At 49.7% G+C, this 22357-nt stretch overlaps 1 protein-coding gene across 3 annotated transcripts in view; it reads left to right on the top strand.

Annotated features, from left to right (window-relative positions):
* The window catches only part of Ilrun (inflammation and lipid regulator with UBA-like and NBR1-like domains), a 74521-nt gene extending 52417 nt beyond the window's left edge, over positions 1-22104 (top strand). Inside the window, exons 4-5 of one of the 3 annotated variants that reach the window (XM_052744375.1) lie at positions 99-202; positions 19230-19403. In XM_052744375.1, coding sequence (XP_052600335.1) covers positions 99-202; positions 19230-19265 — 140 coding nt within the window. In that variant the 3' untranslated portion in view covers positions 19266-19403. Of the gene's footprint in view, positions 1-98; positions 428-19229 lie in introns of all 3 variants that reach the window. The other 2 variants (XM_052744372.1, XM_052744373.1) reach the window with 2 other exon arrangements.
* Positions 22105-22357: the final 253 nt, after the last annotated feature.

Raw genomic sequence — 22357 nt, 5'->3', positions numbered from 1 at the left:
TTCTCAGTGGTTCGATAGTATTTGGGTTTTCGGTGGTGATCAATCACCCTGGGCCAAGGGTATGCCTGGCATTGATACGAGCTGCCTTTTTGTTTCAGATGTCATCTGGGTGATTCTCAGTGTGGAGGTGGGTGGACTTTTAGGAGTAACGCAGCAGCTGTCATCTTTTGAAACGGAATTCAACACACAGCCACATCGCAAGGTAGAAGGAAGCTTCAACCCGTTTGCCTCTCCCCAAAAGAGCCGGCAATCAGATGAGAACAACTTAAAAGACCCTGGGGGTTCCGGGTTCGACTCGATCGGCAAAAATACATGGGCTCCTGCTCCTGACCAAACCGAGCAAGATCAGGATAGACTGTCACAGAACTCTGTAAATCTGTCCCCCAGCAGTCACGCAAACAACCTATCAGTAGTGACTTACAGTAAGGTAGGTGCCCTCGGAGAAGGGGCAGGTGGTGGGCCTTGGGATCCGTGATGCTCCTTCCTGGCAAACCTAGAACGCTAGACCACCCCTGCCCAGAGCAGACGTGGCGGCTGTCAATAGCATCGCCTTGACAAAAGCCTTCTCCTCCTTCCCGCGTGTCTGTGGCCTGCTGCTTCACCCACGTGTGTAGTTTACTTCTGCCTGCTCTGATTGGGTGTTGAAAACTGAGGCTCTTTACCTTTATTATTTTTAAAACTGACAAAACATCATTAGGAGTGCTTTCAGGGCAGGTGTGTACTGAGCTTACGTCATCGCAGCACCCGTCTGCCACGGGCTCCTGATGCGTTGTCTTGCTTTAGGTGGGTTTTTCCCTCTGAGTAAAAAGCCAGGCTCGATTATTTTCTCCTACAAAGTTGTTGGCTTTGACTCTTCTGTCACATATCTCTTGCTGATGTCTTTTCTGTTTGCTTTGGCTCATGACTTCCTCCCCCACAGCCTAGAGTGGCTCCGAGGGATGTTTTTACTTTGCACATGTGGGAGATAAATAAGGGAAGTGATTGCAGTTTCAGAGTCTGGTTGTCAGCAGTGTCTCCCACCGTTGAGGTGAGGGTGGCTCCTGACTGCTGGTTTGATCTGAGCCCACAGCTAGGGTTGTTGTCACGGCTCAGCCATGTGTGCGCACTCCTCCCATGACTGCTAGAGCCTCTGTGTCCAGTACGGTCCCAAGTCCACCTGTGCTGAGAGCCGACATTCAACCTCGGGGTTTAAAATGCACTTGTGTGTTGGCGGTCAGGGTAGCCTGCTATAAGAGTGGTACTGTGTGATCAGTCTCATAGGAGAGCTTGGTTCACTTGAGAGGATGCAGAATTGATTTGTTGATTGATAGGGTAGTCATTGCAGAGACTGCATGTGGGCTGTTTCTATATAAGAAAAGGAAATTGGCCAGTGACTTGCCTGATGAAGGGAAGATTCCACTTTCTGTTTTTGAGGGGCAGGGTCCTCCTGTCTGCCTCCCAAGTACTGGGGTTGCAGGCCTGGTTCAAGGAAGCTAGCCAAGACCCCACATCTTAGTGTTCAAACAGATTTTCTTTTTCATTTTTATTTTTGAGATCTCATAGCCTAGATGAGCCTCAAACTTGCTATATAGCTGAGGAGGATGACCTTGAACTTCATGTTTTCCAGTGTCTGCAAATGCCGAGCTCACAGACAGCCAGCAAGCCTCCTTCCATGCTGTGCTGGGGATAGAAGGTCTCCTGCACACTAGGCAAGCACCCTACCAACTGAGCCACATCCTGAACCCAGAATATTGTCTCTGCCCTCTCTCCCCTTAAATTTGACCCCTGCAGAGTCTCTGCCTGTTACGGCAGGTAGAGCAGCTGTCCCTGCCAAGTGTGCCTTGTTGTAGTGAAATGATGCAGCCGAGGTCAGTGGGAAGATGAGAGTTGGCAGAAGCAGCTCAGGCATCCATTGTTTTCAGGACAGGATGCTGTTTTCCCAGCTGGGCCTTATACTGAGCATGATTGTTCTTAGGATATTTCTGGCTAAGGAAGTAAAGTCATTTCTAGCTGTGGAGCATCTTCTTCAGGGATTGATGCGTCTTAACCAGTTCCAGTGGTTATTGACACATTCACAAGACAGGTAGAGGGCTGAACCTCCTGCCAGCCTAAAAATCCTACTAGGCTCTGTTGCTTTTTTTTTTTTTTTTTTTTTTTGGTTTTTCTTTTTCTTTTTTTTTTTCTTTTTCTTTTTTTTTTTTTTTTTTGGTTTTTCGAGACAGGGTTTCTCTGTGTAGCTTTGCGCCTTTCCTGGGACTCACTTGGTAGCCCAGGCTGGCCTCGAACTCACAGAGATCCGCCTGGCTCTGCCTCCCGAGTGCTGGGATTAAAGGCGTGCGCCACCACCCCCCCGGCACGGCCCTGTTGCTTTTTAAGGGCTGCACAGTGGTGAAGACATTGAACTTATTTCATTGATGAGCTTATACGATTTTACTCCCCCCTCCCATTTAAAAGTAAGTTTTCAGGGCTGAAGAGATGGCTCAGTAATTAAGAGCACTGGCTGCTCTTGAAAAGGACCCAGCACCCACATGGCAACTCACAATCATCTGTAACTATAGTTCCAGGAGATCCAGAACCTTCTTCTGACCTCCATAGGCACCAGGCATGCACATACATTTGCTTACTTATTTATTTATTGGTTTTTCAGGACAGGGTTTCTCTGCAGCCCTGGCTATCCTAGATCTCACTCTGTAGACGAGGCTGACCTTGAATTCAGAGATCTGTCTGCCTCTGTCTCCCAAGTGCTGGAATTAAAGGCTTGCATTAGCTTGCCTGGCTCACACATACATTTTTTAATCATTTTTCAAAAATACAAATAAGCCAGGCGGTGGTGGTGCAGGCCTTTATTCCCAGCACTCGGGAGGCAGAGCCAGGCGGATCTCTGTGAGTTCGAGGCCAGCCTGGGCTACAGAGTGAGTTCCAGGACAGGTTCCAAAGCTACACAGAGAAACCCTGTCTCGGGGGGGAAAAAAAAATACAAATAAAAGCAGCTAGTGAGATGACTCAGGGAAGGGTCTGATAAACCTGAGACCCACATGGTGGAAGGAGTTTCACTGCAGTTGTCTTCTGACTTTCACACGCGCACCATGTCGTACACACACTAAATAATGTATTCATTAGAAAACAGCTTCCCAGTAGAGATTGTATCTAGGGAGACTTGGATAGAGTTTATGAATAGTGTGAAGCTTTAATCTTTAGAGAAATTGGGGCCTCTGTTGTTTTTAATCCAAGCAAAATTTTACTCAGAAAACAATATGAAGCGTCTGGCTGATTTTTCTGTGTCCAGCTAGATCTCTTGACCCCACCTCCTTTGGATGACACAGGCAGTGGTCAGTGAGTCATGACACACCTGCCCTCGGTAGGACAGTTCACTGTGCAGTTGGACCTGTGCCCACATGTTTGCTGTGCATAGAGTGGGGAGCAGTTCAGAGTCAAGTTTGGAGCCGTCAGCAGAGCAGTCAGCTGTGGGATTCACAGTGGGGAAGCGAGTATTGGCAATAGGAGGTAGTGAAGTTGGAGTGAAGGATGGGTATTCACAAAGGTAGGTGAGGTTTGGAAACCGAGATGGATACACAGCGTGGACAGTGCTGTGGAGAGCTGTAAGTGCTGAGGTGTGGGCAGTGGAGGCAGGGTCAGTTGTTCCTAGTGTGTCCCTTTGAAGAGGAGTGGTTGAAACAATCACAGATGGCTTTGAAAATATTGATACTAAGGCGCTGAAGAGATGGCTTAGGGATTGAGAGCAGTGACTGCTCTTCTAGAGGACCAGGTGCAAGTCTCAGCTCCCACATAACAGCTCATGGCCATCCTTAACTTCAGTCCCTGGAGATCTGACTCCCTCTTGTGGCCTCTGTAGGCACTGCATGCACATGGTGTACAGACGAAACACCTATACATATAACAATAAATTAATATATACATACACACACAAATATATGTGTATGTATGAGAAACTGAAATGAACACAAGTGGACATCTAGTGATGAGACTTAAAGGGCCATGTGTATGGCAGTGAGACACTTGGTGGTTAAAGTTTTTTGCTGCCAATCCTGACAAGTGAGTTCCATCCCAGGACCCACATAATAGAAGGATAGAACCAACTTCCATGTTGTTCTCTGACCTCCACATGTACACCATGTAATTTATTTTACTTTTCAATTTTTTTTTTATGTTTGGTTTTTTGAGACAGGGTTTCTCTGTATAGTCCTGATTATCCTGGAACTTACTCTGTAGACCAGGCTGGCCTGAAACTCAAAGATCCGCCTGCCTCCCCTTTCCGAGTGCTGGGATTAAAGGTGTGAAAAGCATAGGTAAGGGGACTGGAGAAGATGGCTCAGTGGTTAAGAGCACTTGCTGCTCTTGTTGAGGGCCCCATATCGGGCAGCTCACACTCACCTGTACCTCCATTTCTAGGGAATCCAATACCCTCTTCTGTTCTTCTAGGACACTTGTACACATGTACACAGACATCATACTCAGATACACATACGTGCACACACACAAAATTAAGTAAATAAAGCATAAGTATATAAATAAAGCATTTATATTTGACTTGAGAACACAGGATTGGTTGGTGCTTGAAGTTATGAAGTGTGTTGTTCCTAAGAGCCCAGACATGCTGTTAGTTACTTTGCCTGTAGTTGAAAAAACAAAAGCTGAGGGGCTGGGTGCCTTGCCCAGTGTCACACAGAGCTAGAACTCGAGTGCAGTGACTCATGACTGAGAAGTCTCTGCCTCTAGGTTGGTGTGCTTGCTTCCCTAGTTCCTCTTTTGGCTGAATGAACTATGTTGAGTGCCAGCGTGGATTGAAGTGACTGTCAAGGCAGGAAAGAGGCAACGTTGACGTGTGACAAGACATTCTAATGTAAAGTAGCCTGACACACAAACCATGTGGTGTTTATAATGGATGAGCAGAAAGGGAGAATGAGATCCTGGGATCCCAGAGTAGAGAAGTGTCTGCAGTCCAGCGGGTGCCATCTTCAGCGCCTGATGGGCTGCTGTCGGAACACTGAGTGAGTGGACGAGGAAAGGGATACCCAGAGAGATTCCCACCAGCCATGGAGGCTGGGGAAGAACAGGATGCTCTTGGGAGCTCATGCATGGTCTTTGTAGATGCTTTCCTGCTGCCTCTGAGCAGAGTTTAACTTGTTAAAGTTGGGAGGACAGAGTGCAAAGATCTGTGGAGGCCCCCCGCTCCGTGGGCGCTGGGTGATTATGTCAACAGTATTGCACATCTGTCAGGGTTGGGAGCTGGAGACCCTGGAACCCTTCCCTGGCGGCTGTGAACGAACAGTCTTAAGCTCTTGATGCCCGATTCTCAAGGGGAATCTTTGGGTGGGAAAGTGTGCCCCAGCTGCATCTCACAACCCACAAAGGTTGACCCTCCCTGGGAGAGCTTCAAGGGAATCAACAGGGGAGTGGAGACCGACCCGCTCCAAAGATTTTTAAAGCTGGGTCCTTGCTTTTGTCGGGAGTTGACTGGCCTCATTGTCAGCTCAGGTGTGGCAGATTTGTCCCATGTCCTGATGAGAGCTGTTTCAGTGACTCTGTCACTGTGAAAGCAACAGAACCTGCATTCCTTGGGGTTACAGAAGACAGGATACACTCTGGACAGTGCATTCCCGCCCCATGATTCAGCTCTAGGGCCGAGGAGCCTCTGTTTGGGCAGTTGGTTAGTGGAAAATGTCCAGGAGTGTGGAGAAAGGGAAGGGAGTGGACCTATTAAAGTCAAAGAGGCCATCTTATGGCCAGGATTGATTTCCAAATGCTTTCTGAAGCCTTCCAGAACAGTTCAGACACAATAGTGACTCGGGACAGGTGGAATGAATGTGGGGCTGTGGACAACAGATGCTGTCTTCCGTTCTGCAGTAAGGAGCCTTTGCGCCAGGCAGGCTGAGCCCAGGGTTTGATTTGTTACTTGGACTGTGGATATCTTGTTCTGGCCCTGGGAAGGAGCAGGCTGGTGTTTGTCATGTGCTCCTACCTCCCACTGGATCACCGCCTGAGCTACTGTCATTACTTCCACCAGGCCCTGGGTAGAGGGAGAACATGTGATTATCTTCGTGTAAAGTGTGTGTGTGTGTGTGTGTGTGTGTGTGTGTCCACACGAGGGCTTGGGCACCATAGTGCTTGTCTGAAGGTCAGAGGTCAACCTTCCAGCGTTGGTCTGTCTTCAACCATTTAGGCCCCAGGAATCAGACTGAAGTTGTCAGGCCTGGCAGTAAGCACCCTTACCTCATGAGCCTCCTGGCCTGCCTCTACCCGGGGCTGTCTTGTTGACTAAAGCATAAAGAAGTTAATTTCTCTCAGATCAGGGTGCTGGAAGGATTGGGGTAAAATAAACCTTGTTTGTTTGTTTGTTTGTTTGTTTGTTTGTTTGTTTATGGGGGTTGTTTTTTGGTTTTGAAGTAAGGTTTCTCTGTAACCCAAGCTGGCTTGGGCTGTCTACCTTCCTGAATCTGGGACTGCAGGCATGGGCCCCACACCTGACTTTGCTTTTCCAGGGCTGCATGCAGAGTAGGCCAGCCCTCTGCTGCTGAGCGGCACTCTCCACCCTGGAAAAAGCTAATCTTTTACTCTGTGGGATAAAGATGCAGTGACTTCTGGGTCATCTTACCTGTTTTGAAGTGGCCACAGATTTAATGTAGTAAGCCTAGAGTAGTGATGCACACTTTTAATCCCTGCACTCTGGAAGCAGAGGCAGGAAGATCTCTGTGTATACAAGACCAATCTGATCTACATAGCAAGTTCAAGGCCAGCCAAGGCTATGTAGAGAGACCCTACCTCACAAAGAAAGCAAATTTAACATAGTAATAAGGGAGTGGCTGGGGAGGTCCAGGTCTCAGTTTAATTAAAACCAAATTCAACAGTTTGACCAAAAATGGTGGTTGTCACCACCTGGACTAATGATTTCATGCCTCTGTAACTCCTGTCTAGTTTTAGTAACCAAGATGTTCTAGAAAGCTATGAATGCCATATTCTAGCTTCCCAACTGCATTTCAGATGGGCCAGGCAGCTACTGCCCCTGCCCTGCTAAACATCTCCTCCTGAGGAACCTCCTCGATCTCTTGGGTTCAGATTTTGTTGGTTCTTTTTTTTTTATTTATTTTTATTTTGTAAGTGCATTGGTGTTTTGCCTGCATGTGTGTGAGTGTCTCACATCTCTAGAACTAGAGTTACAGATAGTTGTGAGCTACCATGTGGGTGCTGGGAATTGAACCCAGGTCCTCCTGGAAGAACAGTCAGTGCTCTTAACCCCAGAGCCATCTCTCCAGTCCCTAAAGTTTCTATCCTTGTGACAGAAACACCTATAGTTCTTGAAGTCACAGAAGAAACTGTCCTACATTCCGTGATGGTCCTTCAAAAGATATAGTCTATGTTTTTCAGTTTTCCCTGAACATAATATTTTAGAGTGAGGAGGGCAGCTGACCTGCTACTCTTGGCATGTTCCATTCTGCAGAAGGTGCCTAGAATTTTAGGCACAGATACAGCAATCCAAGTCCCAAGGTAGGAATGTGCCTGGTGGTTTCGAGGAATGAGATCAAGGGGGATGAGCAGACGTGAAGTCAGAGGGCAGATATCAGATCCTGGGGTCTTTAAGGACCCCTGTGAAGCTTTTGTTCTGAGGGAAAGAACCACCCAAAGGCTTAGAGCCTGGAGAGATGTGTTCACCGTCACATACGGAATACAGGACACAGTATAGGCAGGTATACCATGGCAGCTGGAGTAGCACAGAGGAGGTAGAAGTGGACCCTCAAGAGTCTGTTGGTAGCTGGAGGGATGTCATCAGAGTAGAGGATGATAGAGCAGTTTAGAAGGGTGGAGTGGACATACTGGAGGTGAAGGGCTGTGGTAGAGCAGGGCTGTGGTCAGGAGTTGGGTGTGTGGAGATATCTGTAAAACCCAGACAGAGCCGGGCGGTGGTAGCGCACGCCTTTAATCCCAGCACTCGGGAGGCAGAGCCAGGCGGATCTCTGTGAGTTCGAGGCCAGCCTGGGCTACCAAGTGAGTCCCAGGAAAGGCGCAAAGCTACACAGAGAAACCCTGTCTCGAAAAACCAAAAAAAAAAAAAAAAAAAAAACCCAGACAGAGGGGCAGGCAGCCTCACGTTGGAGTATGGGGGTGGGGCTGTACCTCTGGGCATTGTGCCCCATGGATGATGTCTAATTTTTAACAGGGTTACCACTTTCTAATGATGACTTGCAGCTGTTGATACGTAAGAACAGCACCAATGTCTCTGGGGACAAAATCCTCCATCATATAGAGAAGGTCTAGGACTAAACTCTGCTCTCAAATGTGTCCAGAGCATCATTGTTAGAGTTCTTCCTGCTTTCTTTGTGGTTCAGGTACTTGAACCCAGAGCCTTGGGTGTGTTCTTCCTCCCAGCCGCCCTACTTTTTTTTTTTTTTTCTTGGTTTGGTTTGGTGGTGATTGTCATTGTGTCTGATGGTTGTGAGTACCTGAACTCCTGGGCTCAAGCAGTTGTCCTGCCTCAGCTGGCCAGGCTACCCTACCATATCTGGCTTTTTGTTGTTGGAGACAAAGTTTCACTGTGTAGCCTGACTGGCCTGGAACTTGCTATATACCAGGCTGTTTTCCACCTCATGCAGCTCCATCTACCTCAGCTGGGATTAGAGGTCTGCATCCATGATGCCTGCCCCTTCCCTAATGTTCTTAGTGATCTTTCTTTTAGATTTACTTACTTTATTATTTCATATGTATGAGTGTTTTGCCTGAGTTTAAGTTTATGTCTGCCTGGTGCCTGAAGAGGTCAGAAAAAGAGCACTGGATCCCCTGACACTGGATTAGAGATGGTTGTGAGCTGCCATGTGTATGCTAGGAATCGAACTTGGTTCCTTCTCAAGAGCAACAAGTACTCTTAACAGCCGAGCCAGCTCTCTGACTCCTTAGTGCTCTTCCTAATACACACTACTCTAGGACTTCCGTAGTTACAGGAGATAGAACAGTAGTTACCAGTGCCCTTCACACTCCCACAGCAGTTAATAGGAGGCCGTGACCAGAACCCAGTTTGAGTCCAGCACTCTAGACCACGTTGTGATGAAGGCTGCTGGGGAGTAGAATCGGTTGTCTCCTCAGGCAGTCTGTGCACTTGTGTCGGGTGTGGAGACTCCCTCACTCACCTGTGGGAGCTGTAGAACCCGTGGCCGAGGAGGAAACAAGACAGAGCAGCAAGGGACCCACCCATGCTCTGGCAGCCCAGCACATTCTGTACCAGAAAGCGCTTGACAGGAGATTCTGGGTTTGATGCTGTTACAATGACTCTATCTCCTGAAAACTCAGAAGAGCCAGTAAAGGCCTCTCCGCTCCGCTCTGCCGGTGTTTGCATTGGCATGGGCTGTGTGTGCGTTTTAAAATAATTTAAGCAAACAGTGTGGGCCTTAGAAATATCTTTTGTTATGTAGCATTGCTGATTGACTGAGGCTGAGAAGTATATCCAGGAACACTCCTTTGTTCCTCCACAGTGCCAACGGTGCCCAGCTCCTTTGTTTGTTTTGGGGCTCTGGGCACTGTTTCAGGCTGCTCAGGCCAGGCAGACCTGCAGCAGAAACACCAGCTCATTTCGTGTTGGTTGTTACAACTCTCTTCTCCGAATTCAGCATTTTAATTTCTGGTGGGGTTCTAAAGTCAGTGAACAAAAAGTGTGACTCACAGGTGAGAATCTGTTGGTGTAGGTGCTGAGCTTTCAGCCCTGTTTCTCTAGCAGTCTGCACTGACTGGCCTCCAACAGGCTGTACAAAGTGTGAGCATGAATTCTGCTGCCCGGGTGGCAGAAGTGGGCCTCCTCCTCTGCAGGGGCCTGAGGGACTCGGGCTTTTTGCTTGTGATGTGTTGCCTAAGAACCAGTTACAATCATCTGCTTTACGCATCATATTGATGTTGCTCAGTCGGTCATGAGTCTCCTCTGTGCTCAGTTGCTGCTAATCCCTGTCTCCAAAGGTGTTGGTTGATCACAGGTGTGCTTTGCTGTGGGAAGGGATGTGAGCCAGAAAAGAGAAAATAGGATTTGGGGAGATTGATTTTGTTTGTTAGTTTTTCTGTTTTCTTTCAGAAAATTTTATTTTAATGTGCTACAATAAATTTTTTAAAGATTTATTTATTTTTGACGTGTATGTGTGTGTATGTGTATGGCAGGTGTGTGCAGGTGCCCACACAGAAGAGGGCGTTATAACCTCTGGAACTTGAGTTATAGGCAGTTGTGAGCTGCCTGATGGGGATGTTGGGAACTGAATGAATACTGGTCCTCTAGGAGAGCAGGAAACATTCTCAACTGCTGAGCTATCTCTCCAGCTCCTCTTCCTTTCAAGTTTTTTAAAAAATGTTGAACATTTGTTTATTTGTGTATGAATGTGGGTGTGCATGCTGCCACTCATGTAAAAGTCAGGGTGACTTGAAAATTGAACTGGTTGCCAAGCTTGGTGGTAAGGCCTTTGCCCACTGAGCATTTTTAAATTTTTGTTTGTTCTTACAGGTAGCCCATGCTAGCCTAATCCTTCTGCTTCAGCCTCCTGCCTGCAAGGATAGGATGTGATTGCACTCCAGTTGGCTTCTCTTGGTGGGTGGTAGGTGGATGGGGTGGGTGGTAGGTGGATGGGTGGTGTGGTGGTGGTGGGTAAGGTGCAGGGTCTTACTGTATAGCACTGTGTCTCAGGCTGTCTATTGCTGTGAAGAGACGCCATGACTATGGCAGTGTATAGAGCAAAACATTCAGTTAGGGTGGCTTACAGTTCAGAGGTTTAGTCCATTATCATCATGGCAGGAAGCATGGCCGCAAGCAGGCAGATATTGTGCTGGAGAGGGAGCTGAGCGTTCTACATCTTGATCTGCAGGCAACAGGAAATAAACTGCCACTGCACATAGCTTGAACTTATGAGACCTCAAAGCCCACCCCCACAGTGACACACTTTCTCCACCAAGGCCACACCTACTTCAACAAAGTCACACCTCCTAATAGTGCCACTCTCTTTGGTAGGCATATTCTTTCAAACCACCACACCCTGGTTGTCCTGAAACTAACAGAAATCTGCCTGCCTCTGCCTCCCAGATGCTACAATTAAAGGCAGTCACTCCCTTGCCCAGCCCACCCTTTTAAGATTTTGTGTGTGTGTGTGTGTGTGTGTGTGTGTGTGTGTGTGTGTGTGTGTGTTGGAGTTATGTGCAGCCCTGTCTGTGTGGATTCTGGGAACCAAGTTTGAGTCCTCTGGAAGATTTGCAGATGCTCCTAACCACTGCACCAACTCTCCTGCCCTCCAGTTGACTTTTAAGTGCCCATAGGTGTTGGGGAAGAGAAAACCTTTACAATAGTGTTGTCTTGATTGGTGGTGGTGGCTCATGCCTTTAACCCCAGCACTTGAGAGGCAGAGGCAGGCGGATCTCTGAGTTCGAGGACAGCCAGGTCTACACAAAGAAACCCTGTCTCGAAAAACCAAAAAGAAAGAAAGTGGCGTCTTGGTGGGTAGTGAATTTGGAATGAATTAGAGGGAAAATTGCTTGCAAGAAAGCCCAGAGGACGTTGGGCAGCCACCCAGCTCTGGTAAGTGAGGTGTGCTTTAAAGGGTGAGGGGAATTTCCAAAGATGGTCTTTGAGATCTGTCAGAGGAGGGTCACTTTTAATGTGACAGCCAACAGCACCAGCAAAGCAGTCCCCAAGTGCTTGGTAACAGCAAGACTGAACCAGCATGGCTGACTGGGACAGAAGAGGAACAGCTTACTTTCTTCTCAGTTAGAATGGAGGGCTTGTAGGGACAGGGAGTTGACAGACGACAGTGGAACCTGAGTGCAGTTCTAGAGGAAGCAGGCAGAGGCTCAGCGGTGTTTAGAGCTCTCAGCTGAGAGCCAGTGTCTACAGGACTAGACACTTGCAAGAGCGCTTCTCCTGATTGATTTCCTTCCTTCTTACTCTAGGAGATGGCCAAAGAGAGCTCTGTTCCCCAGAATCTATCTCATCTGGATTTTAGCATACTTAAAGTTAGCTGAGGTCCTGGCCATAAATCCAAAAAGTGTTCTGAAGTCTTTACTGAGGGGAGTTCAGTTAGTGGTTTGGTTTGTTGATGTGTGGGGAGCAGGGTTTCTAGCCCAAGGCTGCTTTATGTCGGCTCCACAGGCCCTCAAATGGTGCTGAAGCTGCAGTTGTGTTTTGAGTCTGACTCCTCAAGGCAACGCTCTTAGATCAGGGGAAGGTTGAAGGCTAGCCGCTGTGGTTGGTCATGGGCACTGGGTGGGCAGAGGAGAAAAGATAGGTGTATAGGTGAAAAGGAGAGGGAGGGTACAGGGGTGGATGCTGACTGGATTGAGGAGGGTGGACAGAACTATGTGGGTGACAGGCAGATAGGCTAGGGTGGACAGACAGGTTCCTTGGCAGCAACAGAAGTTAAAACTGGCTGGGAAAATTGTTATTATAGAGATAAGAATAAAAAGTGGTTTTACAAGGCTGTTTGTTTGTTTGTTTGTTTTTTCAAAACAGGGTTTTTCTGTGTAGCTTTGGAGCCTGTCCTGGAACTCACTTTGTAGACCAGGACTTTGTAGACCAGGCTGGCCTCAGACTCACAGAGATCCGCCTGCCTCTGCCTCCCCAGTGCTGGGATTAAAGGTGTGCGCCACCTCCGCCTGGCTTACAAGGCTTTTAAAAGACAGAGAACATGGGCTGGAGAGATAGCTTAGTGGTTAAGAGCGTCAGCTGCTCTTCCAGAGGACCCAGGTTCAATTCCCAGCACCCACATGGCAGCTCAAACTGTCTGTAACCCCAGTTCTGGGGGATCTAACACCTCACTAATGCACATAAAATAAGAAAAATTAAAAAAAAAAAAAAGAGAACACTCTCATAACTGAGTTAACCTTTTAAGCAGTTTGACAGGATCAGAAGGCCATGACCTGAGGCTACCATAGTCCTCATGCCTAAAGCAGGCTTCCTGCACTTACCCTTGGCCAGCACGTAGGTACATCTTTCAACTTTGGGACACTTTATTTGAAAGTGGCCAGACTGCAGTGGTGTGGTACCTTCAGAAGTTCCTGCCTGCGTGAAGTGGCCCTGCCACACCATCAACAAGCCCCCTGAGCAGCCAGCAGAAGGGCTTAAGTACTCTGACCTTGCTGGTTGTCCTCATTACTCCAACATGGAAGTCCATTTCTCGTCATGCCGGTTAGTCCCTGACCTTGGGTGGCCAGTGCATCCTGTGCATTTGTATGTGCAGTCCAGGGTCAGGGCAGAACTTCCTGCCAAACCTTGCACTCTCCTGGGCTTGTGTTCAGTGTGTTAAGTGACACACAGGAGCACTGGGCAGGCACATCAAGGAGGGCCTCCTGGTGTTACCTGCTGCCGCCTTTGGTGCATGGGGGAGGGCTGTTTTCTTGCGTGCAGCCAACGCTCTTGTTTATGAACCTATGTGGGCCTTTTTCCCTTTTTCCTTTTGGATTTTCAAGACAGGGTTTCTCAGTGCAGCCCTGGCTGTCCTGGAACTCACTCTGTAGACCAGGCCACCTGCCTCTGCTTCCCGAGTGCCGGGATTAAAGGTATGAGCCACCACTGCCCAGCCTTTATTTATTTAAACTAAATCACAACTAAAGCAAAATAAAGACAGGTGTATGAAAGTCTCTGTGTTGTGGTGGTTTATCTAAGCAAGTTTTCATGTGCGGGAAAGGACTAATCCCAAAAGGTCTCAGTGAAATGTCCTTTTTAAAAGGAATTTTGGCCTCTTCTTGACCCCTCCCCCAGATAAAAGACACGAGCTGAGTCCCCAGCACAGCCATCCCTTTATTCATTTTTAGTGCGAGATGAGAAGGGTTGGTGGGCTCCGCCCTGTGGGCAGAGTGTGGTGTGGCTGCTGTGAAATGGGGACTAGACCGAGAAGCAGAAGGAGCAGACCTGGTTCTCGTGTGTCACGGCACAGCTGAAGTGCTTTTCCCGGGGACTGTTGGTGTAAGTTCAAGGATCTTTAATCCCGAAGTACAAAGCAGGAAACTTCTGAACGCTACAGGATTCCTCAAGTGGGAAGTTCTGTGTCAGGAACCTTTGTTTCCTACAAAAAATGTCAAATTGCTACATATAATTTTCTTTAAGAGCAAACCATGCATGAGACATAAGTAAATGGTGTTTAGTCTTGGGTTCCACCCCTAAGCCGGCACATGCAGATATTCCAAAGTCTGGTGGGGGTGGGGTCCCAAACACTTCTGACAGAAGCAGTTCACATTCGGGTCCTCAGTGTACACCCCTTTGGGGAAAGGTTTGGTGTTTTTTTGGACACCATATTTCAGGCACTCCTCCTGTATTTACCGGGACCCCGCACAGAAGCTCACGGTCATGCCCTGACTCTTGCTGCTCCCCAGGGTCAGCGTCATGAAGACTGTCCGAGACAGTTGTTGATGTTGGGTTTGCTCTGTGGACTCCATTGGATGTACTAGATCTTTTCCCCGGTTATTACTAGGGCTTGACCCTGGCCAGCACCTGTGGAGCATGCCACCGCTGTGCCCCACCTTCCGAATACAAGTGCTAGATCTTACACTGTTCTCAGAAAAGATAAGGGTGAGTAGGAGTGAACTTAAGTTTACACACAATGAAGTATTTTAGGAAAATAGCCAGTTTGGGGTTTGCAGTAGTTAACATTGCGTTCTGGACAGATGATCAGGACCTGATACACCTGCTGTGTTCCTTCACATCATTGAGGCACAGTGGTCTCTTCCCTCAGGGACAACCAGCTGTGTTCTGTGTGGGCTGGCTGGAGCGCCTCAGCCCCTGCTTCTCTGGCCCGTGTGTACTTGGGCTGCTCACAACCTTGACAGCGGTTCTTTCCAGAGCCTGGGAAGACTGAAGTTGGGAAGAGTCCACTCGGCTACTGCAGGCCTGGGTGCTCCTTCCCTGGCAGGTGTAATGAGAGCTGCCAGGAGAAACCTTTTCCTGCAGAGTAAGCTCTAGGAGGAATTGGCCTTTAGATCCTACTGGATTGGTGTCCTGGCAGCTTTGGTTGGATGGGTCATAGATCCTGATAAAGGTGGGTGGCCTTCTACACCCACCTTTATCAGGAGGGTTCGTTTTTGTTTGGGTCAGAGTTGAGTTCTGAGCTCTCCGGTACCATCTGCTGCAACATCGTCCCTTGATATGTCCCTTACCAGCGGTGCGCTACTACAGAAAATAAGGTCGGGCAGGGTCTGGCTTCTGCTCTTCTTTCAAGCAAAAGCTAGGGTTCAGGAGGCAACTTGGTGGGTAAATGCACACTGCGGGGGCATGCGGAGCTAAGTTGGTATCCCTGGCACCAATATAGAAGTTGCAGTGGTGTGCCAAGTCCAGGTGATGGGGAGGTGGAGACACAGATCCATCCCTAGGGCTTCCAGACCAGGGTGAGATGCAGGGTGTGTTACTAGATGTCAGCAGAGATTGCTGTGCCGCAGACCCTACCAGGCCAGGCTTGGTGGTGACCACCAGAACCTGTTCCACTGGCTTGTAGAGCTGTATCAGAACCTGAACTGTGGATAAGCCTTGCATCAGGATTTTCTCTCTCTCCATGCCTCAGGTAGGAAAAACACTTCCCATATGGCCTCCTGCCACAGGCTGCTCGACGCACTGCTTGGACCCTTCGGCAGTCTCTCCCTCTGCAGCCGGTGTAGTGTTGCCTGGGTTCCGTGACCTGCTCGTGACACGTACAGTCCTGCATGTGGGACGTCTCTGTCAGTTGCCTCCTTCCTTCCTTCCTTCCTTCCTTCCTCCTTGAAGTGATGGTAGTTAAAACTTGGGGGAAGGCTGGGCGGTGGTGGTGCATGACGCCCTTAATCCCAGCACTCAGGAGGCAGAGGCAGGCGGATCTCTGTGGGTTTGAGGCCAGCCTAGTCTACAGAATGAGTTCCAGGACAGGCACCAAAACTACACAGAGAAACCCTGCCTAGAAAAAATAAACTTAGGGGAAGGAAAATGTCTTGTTCCTCAAGCCACCTTTCTGCACCAGTTAATCATCAGCTCTTCAGTATGCTACTCTTCGTTTGAAAGAGAATTTCATGGGCCATTCTTTCCAGAAGACATAGGGCCTCAGTTATTAGAGAACCAAGGAGAACCATAAATTAAGCCAGTTAGATGGTCTGAGGGTCCCACAGCAGGTGGGAATCCAAGAGTGCACGTCTTTATCCCTGTCCCTGCCCAGCGCGTAGATCTCATCTTTTCTATTAATTGGGGGGTCTGGAAGTCATACTCCCTATCTAAGTATTCCCAGACAAGCCACAGGCCTGGGAGGGCTGCATGCACTGAGAAAGGCCTGAGGGGGCGGTACTTCATTGCTTGCTCTCTTTGTCCCCCTGTGTCCGTCCCCGTCCCCGTCCCCCCCCCCCCCGTCCCCCCCCCCTCAGACCTTTGAGCGTTGTGCTTGTTCCCAGTCTGAGCTGCCTCTGTGGGTCGCTTTGGGTAAGTAGCTGCTGCTGGGCGGTGCTGAGTCAAGGCTTATCTTCAGCTGCTGTGTCCTTGCTGGTGCACGGGCACCTTCCACTGAAGCCCATGAGATGGGATCTGAGAGTTCACGCTTGGCAGAGTCACCGAGGGCTGCAGCTGTGACTGCCAAGGTGGTTGCAGCTTTCATTTGCCTACCAGAGACGTGGCTGGTGCAAGGGCCCGCAGGCATGTGGCATCCTAAACACCAATTTGGCTCTCCAGTGCTGTGCTCTTGATGGGTTGGAAAATCACATATTTCTGTGGACCCCAGACTTAAGTAGACTGTTATGTGCTACTGCCTTCCCTTCCTCCCAGTTCTTCTCTGTTGGTTACACACGCGCGCACGCACGCACGCCGCCACCACCTCCAGTGATACTACCAAACAGCTAAAGACATACCATACTTCTGTTCTTCAGTACTTTCCACTGGGGGGAAACTCAAAACCTCATGTTCCCATTCTTAGAAGCTTTGGCCTCAGGTGGTATTTTCCTTGGGATACTGGTTTTCAGCCTCCTGAACGAGGCACTGTGTGTCAGCTCCCAGAACCTGGAAAGTGAGTAGCTATATGGAGGAGTCAGGTGTGTGTGGGAAATACCCTCCGGGGTCATGTAAACATGCAAAGTGGGGAGCAGACCCAGCTCTCCCAGGTCTTGGAGCACCACTGGCATCTTCCACAGCTGGGGCCCGACTGATTGGTGGCCCAGGCACTTGTGTCCCCTCAAACTAATGAACCACAACAAACCGACTTTGGAAGGGGCCTGACTTCCCGGGGTCTTACGCTCCAGGTGTTCTGAGTAGCACCTGTCCTTGTTCGGGTACCAATTTAGCACACCTCTGAGGCCCAGGCACTACACTGGGACATAAAGTTGTCATCCTGGCTCCGTTATAACCACATAATTCTGTTTAAAGAACTGTGCTAATTTTTGAAAGCACTCTGACTTTGCCCACATTCCATCAGACTGATGGGGGTGTCCATTTCTTCCTGCTGTGGGTTGTGCCTAGATTTGGGGTTCTTTGGATGGACATCAAGCACAGGTCAGCTCCCTCTGATAGATTTGGGGTTCTTTGGATGGACATCAAGCACAGGTCAGCTCCCTCTGACCACTCATGGGATGACTGGGGCTCGAGTGTTCTCCATGGAGGCCTGTTGCTGCTAGCCCATGGTGGTGTACAGGAGCCTGGTATAGCTGGTCACTGGTTACCTTTGCCCTTTTAGGCCTTTGCTTTGAGTGAGGTCCACCCAAGGACAAGGGAGACACGTTTCACACTTCAGCCCAGTCCCGTGGTGGTTCTGGTGCTGGCTTACTGTGGAGTTTCCTCCTCATCCTCCAAGACAGGGTTTCTCTGTAGCCCTGGCTGTGCTGGAATTCTTTCTCTGTAAACTCAGAGATCCGCCTGCCTCTGCTTCCTGAGTGCTGGGATTAAAGCTGTGTGCCACCCCCAGCCAGTAGAGTTTCATTTTCAATGTAGGGGGCGGTAAGATGGAAGTCTTTACCACTCAGCCAACGAGCATAGAAAGTACCTTTGGGGTGGGGCCTGTAATCCCAGTACTTGGGAGGCTGAGGGAGAGGATCAAGGATTCCAGTCTCGGTGGGGTGGTAGTGGCGCACACCTTTAATCCCAGCACTTGGGAGGCAGAGCCAGGTGGATCTCTGTGAGTTCGAGGCCAGCCTGGTCTACGGAGTGAGATCTAGGACAGGCACCAAAACTACACAGAAACCCTGTCTCGAAAAAACAAAAACACAACAAAACAAGGATTCCAGTCCGAGGGCTGGCCAGATGGCTCAGCGTGAAGAACACTTCGCTTGCGAGCACTCGCCTATAACTTGAGTTCCAAGGGACCCAGTGCCTGCTTCTGGGCTCCATGGGCTCCTGCCTGCATGTGGTGTGCATAAGCTCGTGGACACACATACCCATAATAAATCTTAAAAACAATTCCAGCCGGGCGGTGGTGGCGCACGCCTTTAATCCCAGCACTCGGGAGGCAGAGCCAGGCGGATCTCTGTGAGTTCGAGGCCAGCCTGGACTACCAAGTGAGTTCCAGGAAAGGCGCAAAGCTACACAGAGAAACCCTGTCTCGAAAAACCAAACAAAAAAAAAAAAAAAAAAAAAAAAAAAACAATTCCAGTCCGTCTGGGCTACATAGTGAGACCCTGTCTTAAGCAAAACAAACGACAAGGAAAGTAAGCGTCTGAGCGCATTTGAAATGTGGTAGGAGGGGCAGCTCACTCTGGTCCTCAGACGTGCTTGTGAGCTCCACCTCTTAGCAGCTGCCCCCTGGAAGGCCTCGGTCTGCAGGAAGATAGCCCTGAGGGTGGACTGGGGCAGGTCTGGTACCACGTATGGTGCCTGGTGCTGGGTAAACAGCAGCAGCAGCTCAACCTGTTTTGGTTGTGTTCACTTTGTGTGTGCCACAGCATGCATGTCACAGTCGGGACACCTTGTGGGAGTCAGTTCTCCTTCCACCACGGGGATTCCAGGGATGGAGTTTGGGTCCTCAGACTTGGCAGCAGCTGACATCCACTGCGTCATCTTGCAGTGGAGAGTTTGAGAACCTGTTGTCAAGGACATGCAAAAGTTTTGCGCCCTGGCTGGAAGAAAGTGGGCATCAGCCGAACCGCCTGTCCAGGCAGAGCAGTATCTCTCCCACCTCTCCTCTCTAGGCTGGTGGGATTCAGTGGGAAACTCGGCATCTGGGCACATCCTGATCCTCGGTCTGATGAGGTGCTGTGTGGCCAGGGCAGTGAGCCTCACACCTCTGTGACTGGGGCTGGATTTGCTTCAGGCAGCACTGGTGTGCACTTCACTGACTGTCTTCACTCTCTTGCAGGGGCTCCACGGGCCTTACCCCTTCGGACAGTCTTAAACGGGTGTCAGCAAGAAGAAAAATTAACAAAAGACAGAAGGCCTGACTTTGGGGGGAGAGGGCAAGGGGTTCCTCTGGATTGCAGACCACATCGCACGGACCCCTGGCTCAGACCCCCACCTACCCCCAATCACGGAAGAAGAAGAAGAAAGACTGGTTTTGAGTGAACTCAGTATGCATGTGTGAATGCTGAACTGCAGGAATGGTGTTGAGGCAACCAAGAAGAAATCCACGCAGAAATCCACCTTGGGTTTAGGTGATGACGTCAGTCTAATGAGTTGTTAGGTCATTCGGGAAGGGGCAGAAATTTAAAATGGGGGAAAATAAGCCATCTTTTTAAACAAAAATTATTTTACCTACAGAGAGGTTGTAGTTTTGAGCACATGTTAGTTTTTCCCTCTTCCCGATGTTTCTGTTAAGTAAGGGACGGCGTGCTCTACAGAGTGGTGCTTGCTCTGGAAGCCGTCACAGTGAGATGAGGCTGGCATGGCATGTTTGGGGACTCTGCCAGTCAGTGTCCTGGGCTCGCGCCCACCTGACCGCAGTCTGACCTCGATGGTTCTTAGTGGCTTCTGCCAATGATATATCACCTTCCCCTCTTTTCAGTCTCTTGTTGATTTATACCTTTGACATTTGTGTCTGTCAGCCCAGGGCTTCTTAGCATCAGCACGCTCTCAAGTCCAGACTTCCTGTATGGCCAGCAGAAGCCTGGAGGATAGTCTGAGAGGTGGCCTTTTGCACGCTTGTGACAGCTGGGACCGCTTCCTCCCATGTTTCCCTTGGCAAAGGGAGTGTGGCCACGAATACGCAATACTGGACCCTTCATGCAGTGGCCTGTCTTCCCTTGGCTCTCGCTGGGTGGGTGCGTGTGCTAAATGCACACAGGGCTGTAACTCAGCAAGTGTGAACTGTGCCCTGCTTCTCTTACCACACAGCTCTCCTCCCTGCCCCCCCCATGTCCTCGTGGCATTCTCACAACCTATTAGTGGAGCTCGAGCTGTTACAGAATGATGATACAGCCCCAGCTGGGAGCCCCACTGCTGACCACTGCCTGAGAGGCCACAGTCAGATGGAAATGAAAAGACCTCCTCCGGCAGGGGCTGCTTAGTGTGGGGTGGCAAGTTGCAGCCCAGCTGGAGTGCAGGCATTTGCTCCCTGGGTGGGGTGCAGTGCCCACTAGTGTCCCATGGACTCCAAGCAGGTTGAAATATGGATGTCTCCATGGGAATCTTAAACCAGGCTAGAACAGCTGTCTGCCAAAGATACAAGAATATGCAAAGTCCCTCTTCTTAACCCCTCCTTCCCTAAGTCAGTGGTTTGAGAGCCGGGGATGTGGATTTGGTATGGCTGTAGGGTCCCCCTGCTGTCTCCAGCCCCCATGTGTTCCAGGGTTGTGAGCAGAGCGGGGAGACCAGGGTATGAATGGCTGTAAGAGGTCCTCTAGCCTGGGTGTGGGTGCAGGTCTGCCTGCCTGCCTGTCTGTCTCTGGATGTTTGAGTTCCAAAAGTGTGTGGTGTTTGTTCCTCCTCATTCTCTTCTGAAACGATTGATTTTTAAACAGTTGATTGTGAAAGAAGCTTGTATGAAAATCTCCCTCACCTTTCCATGTCCTGTAAAAGCAACCACAATAAGCTCTGTTTTGTTGAGGAAGTCCCCTGGGCAAGTGGAAAAGGCCATGGAGAAGAGCAAGCAGCTGGATCTCCAGCTAAATGGGGGCTTCCCTGGGACCCTTACTTCCTCTGCACACTTGGACCCTTGAGCCAAAGGCAGTCCCTAACAGGTGCCCAAGCCACAAATCTCAGGGGGCTTTTGTCAGAGGGACTCCTCAGGGCCAGTCTCTGAGGACACTGCCCCCTAGAACACATGCATGCCCAGCCATTCTTCCTGCTTCCTGGCCTTGGAGCAAGCAGCGTGTCTCCAGCTGCCCTCTTGGAATCATGAGAGGCTTCAACCCTGCCTCACTGGCTTCCCCATCTATCCCCTACTAGGTACCATACTTCCTCAGTTTCCTAGCAGGGACCTCGTGGGCCACTGTCACTGAGTGTCCTTCCCGTCCTGAGCCCCTTCCCTCTGTAGCAACCTCACTTGGCAAATGTAACGGCTCAGGTACCCTGGCTTCCTTCCCAGAAACAAGTCCTGTCTGTGCATCCTTGAGAGGTAGTTTGTTCAGAAGGCCAGAGCAGGTGCAATCCTTGACCCACAGCTTCCTGGGTCTTTCTGCAGCTCCTTGGAGCCTTCACATGCATCAGGCCACTTTCTGGCAGGACCCCCAGTCCGGCACTCACGAGGTGAGGCAGACACCAAGTTTCAGGTGGTAAAGAACCTGAGCCCAGTTGGGAGAATGGGTGGGTGCAGGCTTGGGAAGACTCTGTGTGTGGAGTGAGGTGTGTGTGTGTAGGTGTGTGCACGTGTGCATGCCTGTTTTCTTTTTGCCATGGGGACAATTGAATTTGGGGCATTTTTCTATAAAAACAGCCTCCTCTCCCCTGTAAACTGGCTGTAACCATAAGCCAGTCACTTTCACAAATACAGCAGGTGGCCAAGGTGGGAAGTGGGCATGATGTAAAGACCCCCCCAAATTTAGCCTGAGCTCCCAGCAGGATAGGATGAGAGGGTTGCCAGGGCTCACAAATGCAAACTAATGTGCTGTCCCCACCCTTGCCCGTTATCCTTTGTTTCCTTGGGTGAATGTGGGGCGACCTGCTGCCCCTCCCATCTGGACAGTGATGGGTGTCTGGTGGGGCCTTGTGGTGCCTAGGAGGAGATGAAGATGAGGTTTTCCTTACCATGTAAATGAATATTTGTATGATTAAATTAACACAAAAAAAATCCCACCTTTCTCATGTGTGCATGTGAGTTTTATTGCACTCTGAGCTGCCTGTTTATCTGGATCACCCCACAGTAGCTCCAGTGCACGCTTGCAGACAGAACTGAAACACTGAGATCCACGTTTTGGAAAGTATTAGTCACTGTATGATAGCCGTAACAGTGCCCCACAAGGGAGGACAGATTGGAAGCTTCGGAGGACTTGAGGTGTGGCTGGGATGCTCAGTCTCTGATGGGTGGTAGGAGTGGAAGGTGGAGGCTGCTCA

Source organism: Peromyscus californicus, unplaced genomic scaffold, assembly GCF_007827085.1.
Source record: "Peromyscus californicus insignis strain IS unplaced genomic scaffold, ASM782708v3 Scaffold_19__1_contigs__length_69161282, whole genome shotgun sequence".
Classification (NCBI taxonomy): Eukaryota; Metazoa; Chordata; class Mammalia; order Rodentia; family Cricetidae; genus Peromyscus; species Peromyscus californicus.
The sequence above is the reverse complement of the archived record's forward strand: the minus strand, read 5'-3'. Positions and strand labels throughout refer to the sequence as shown.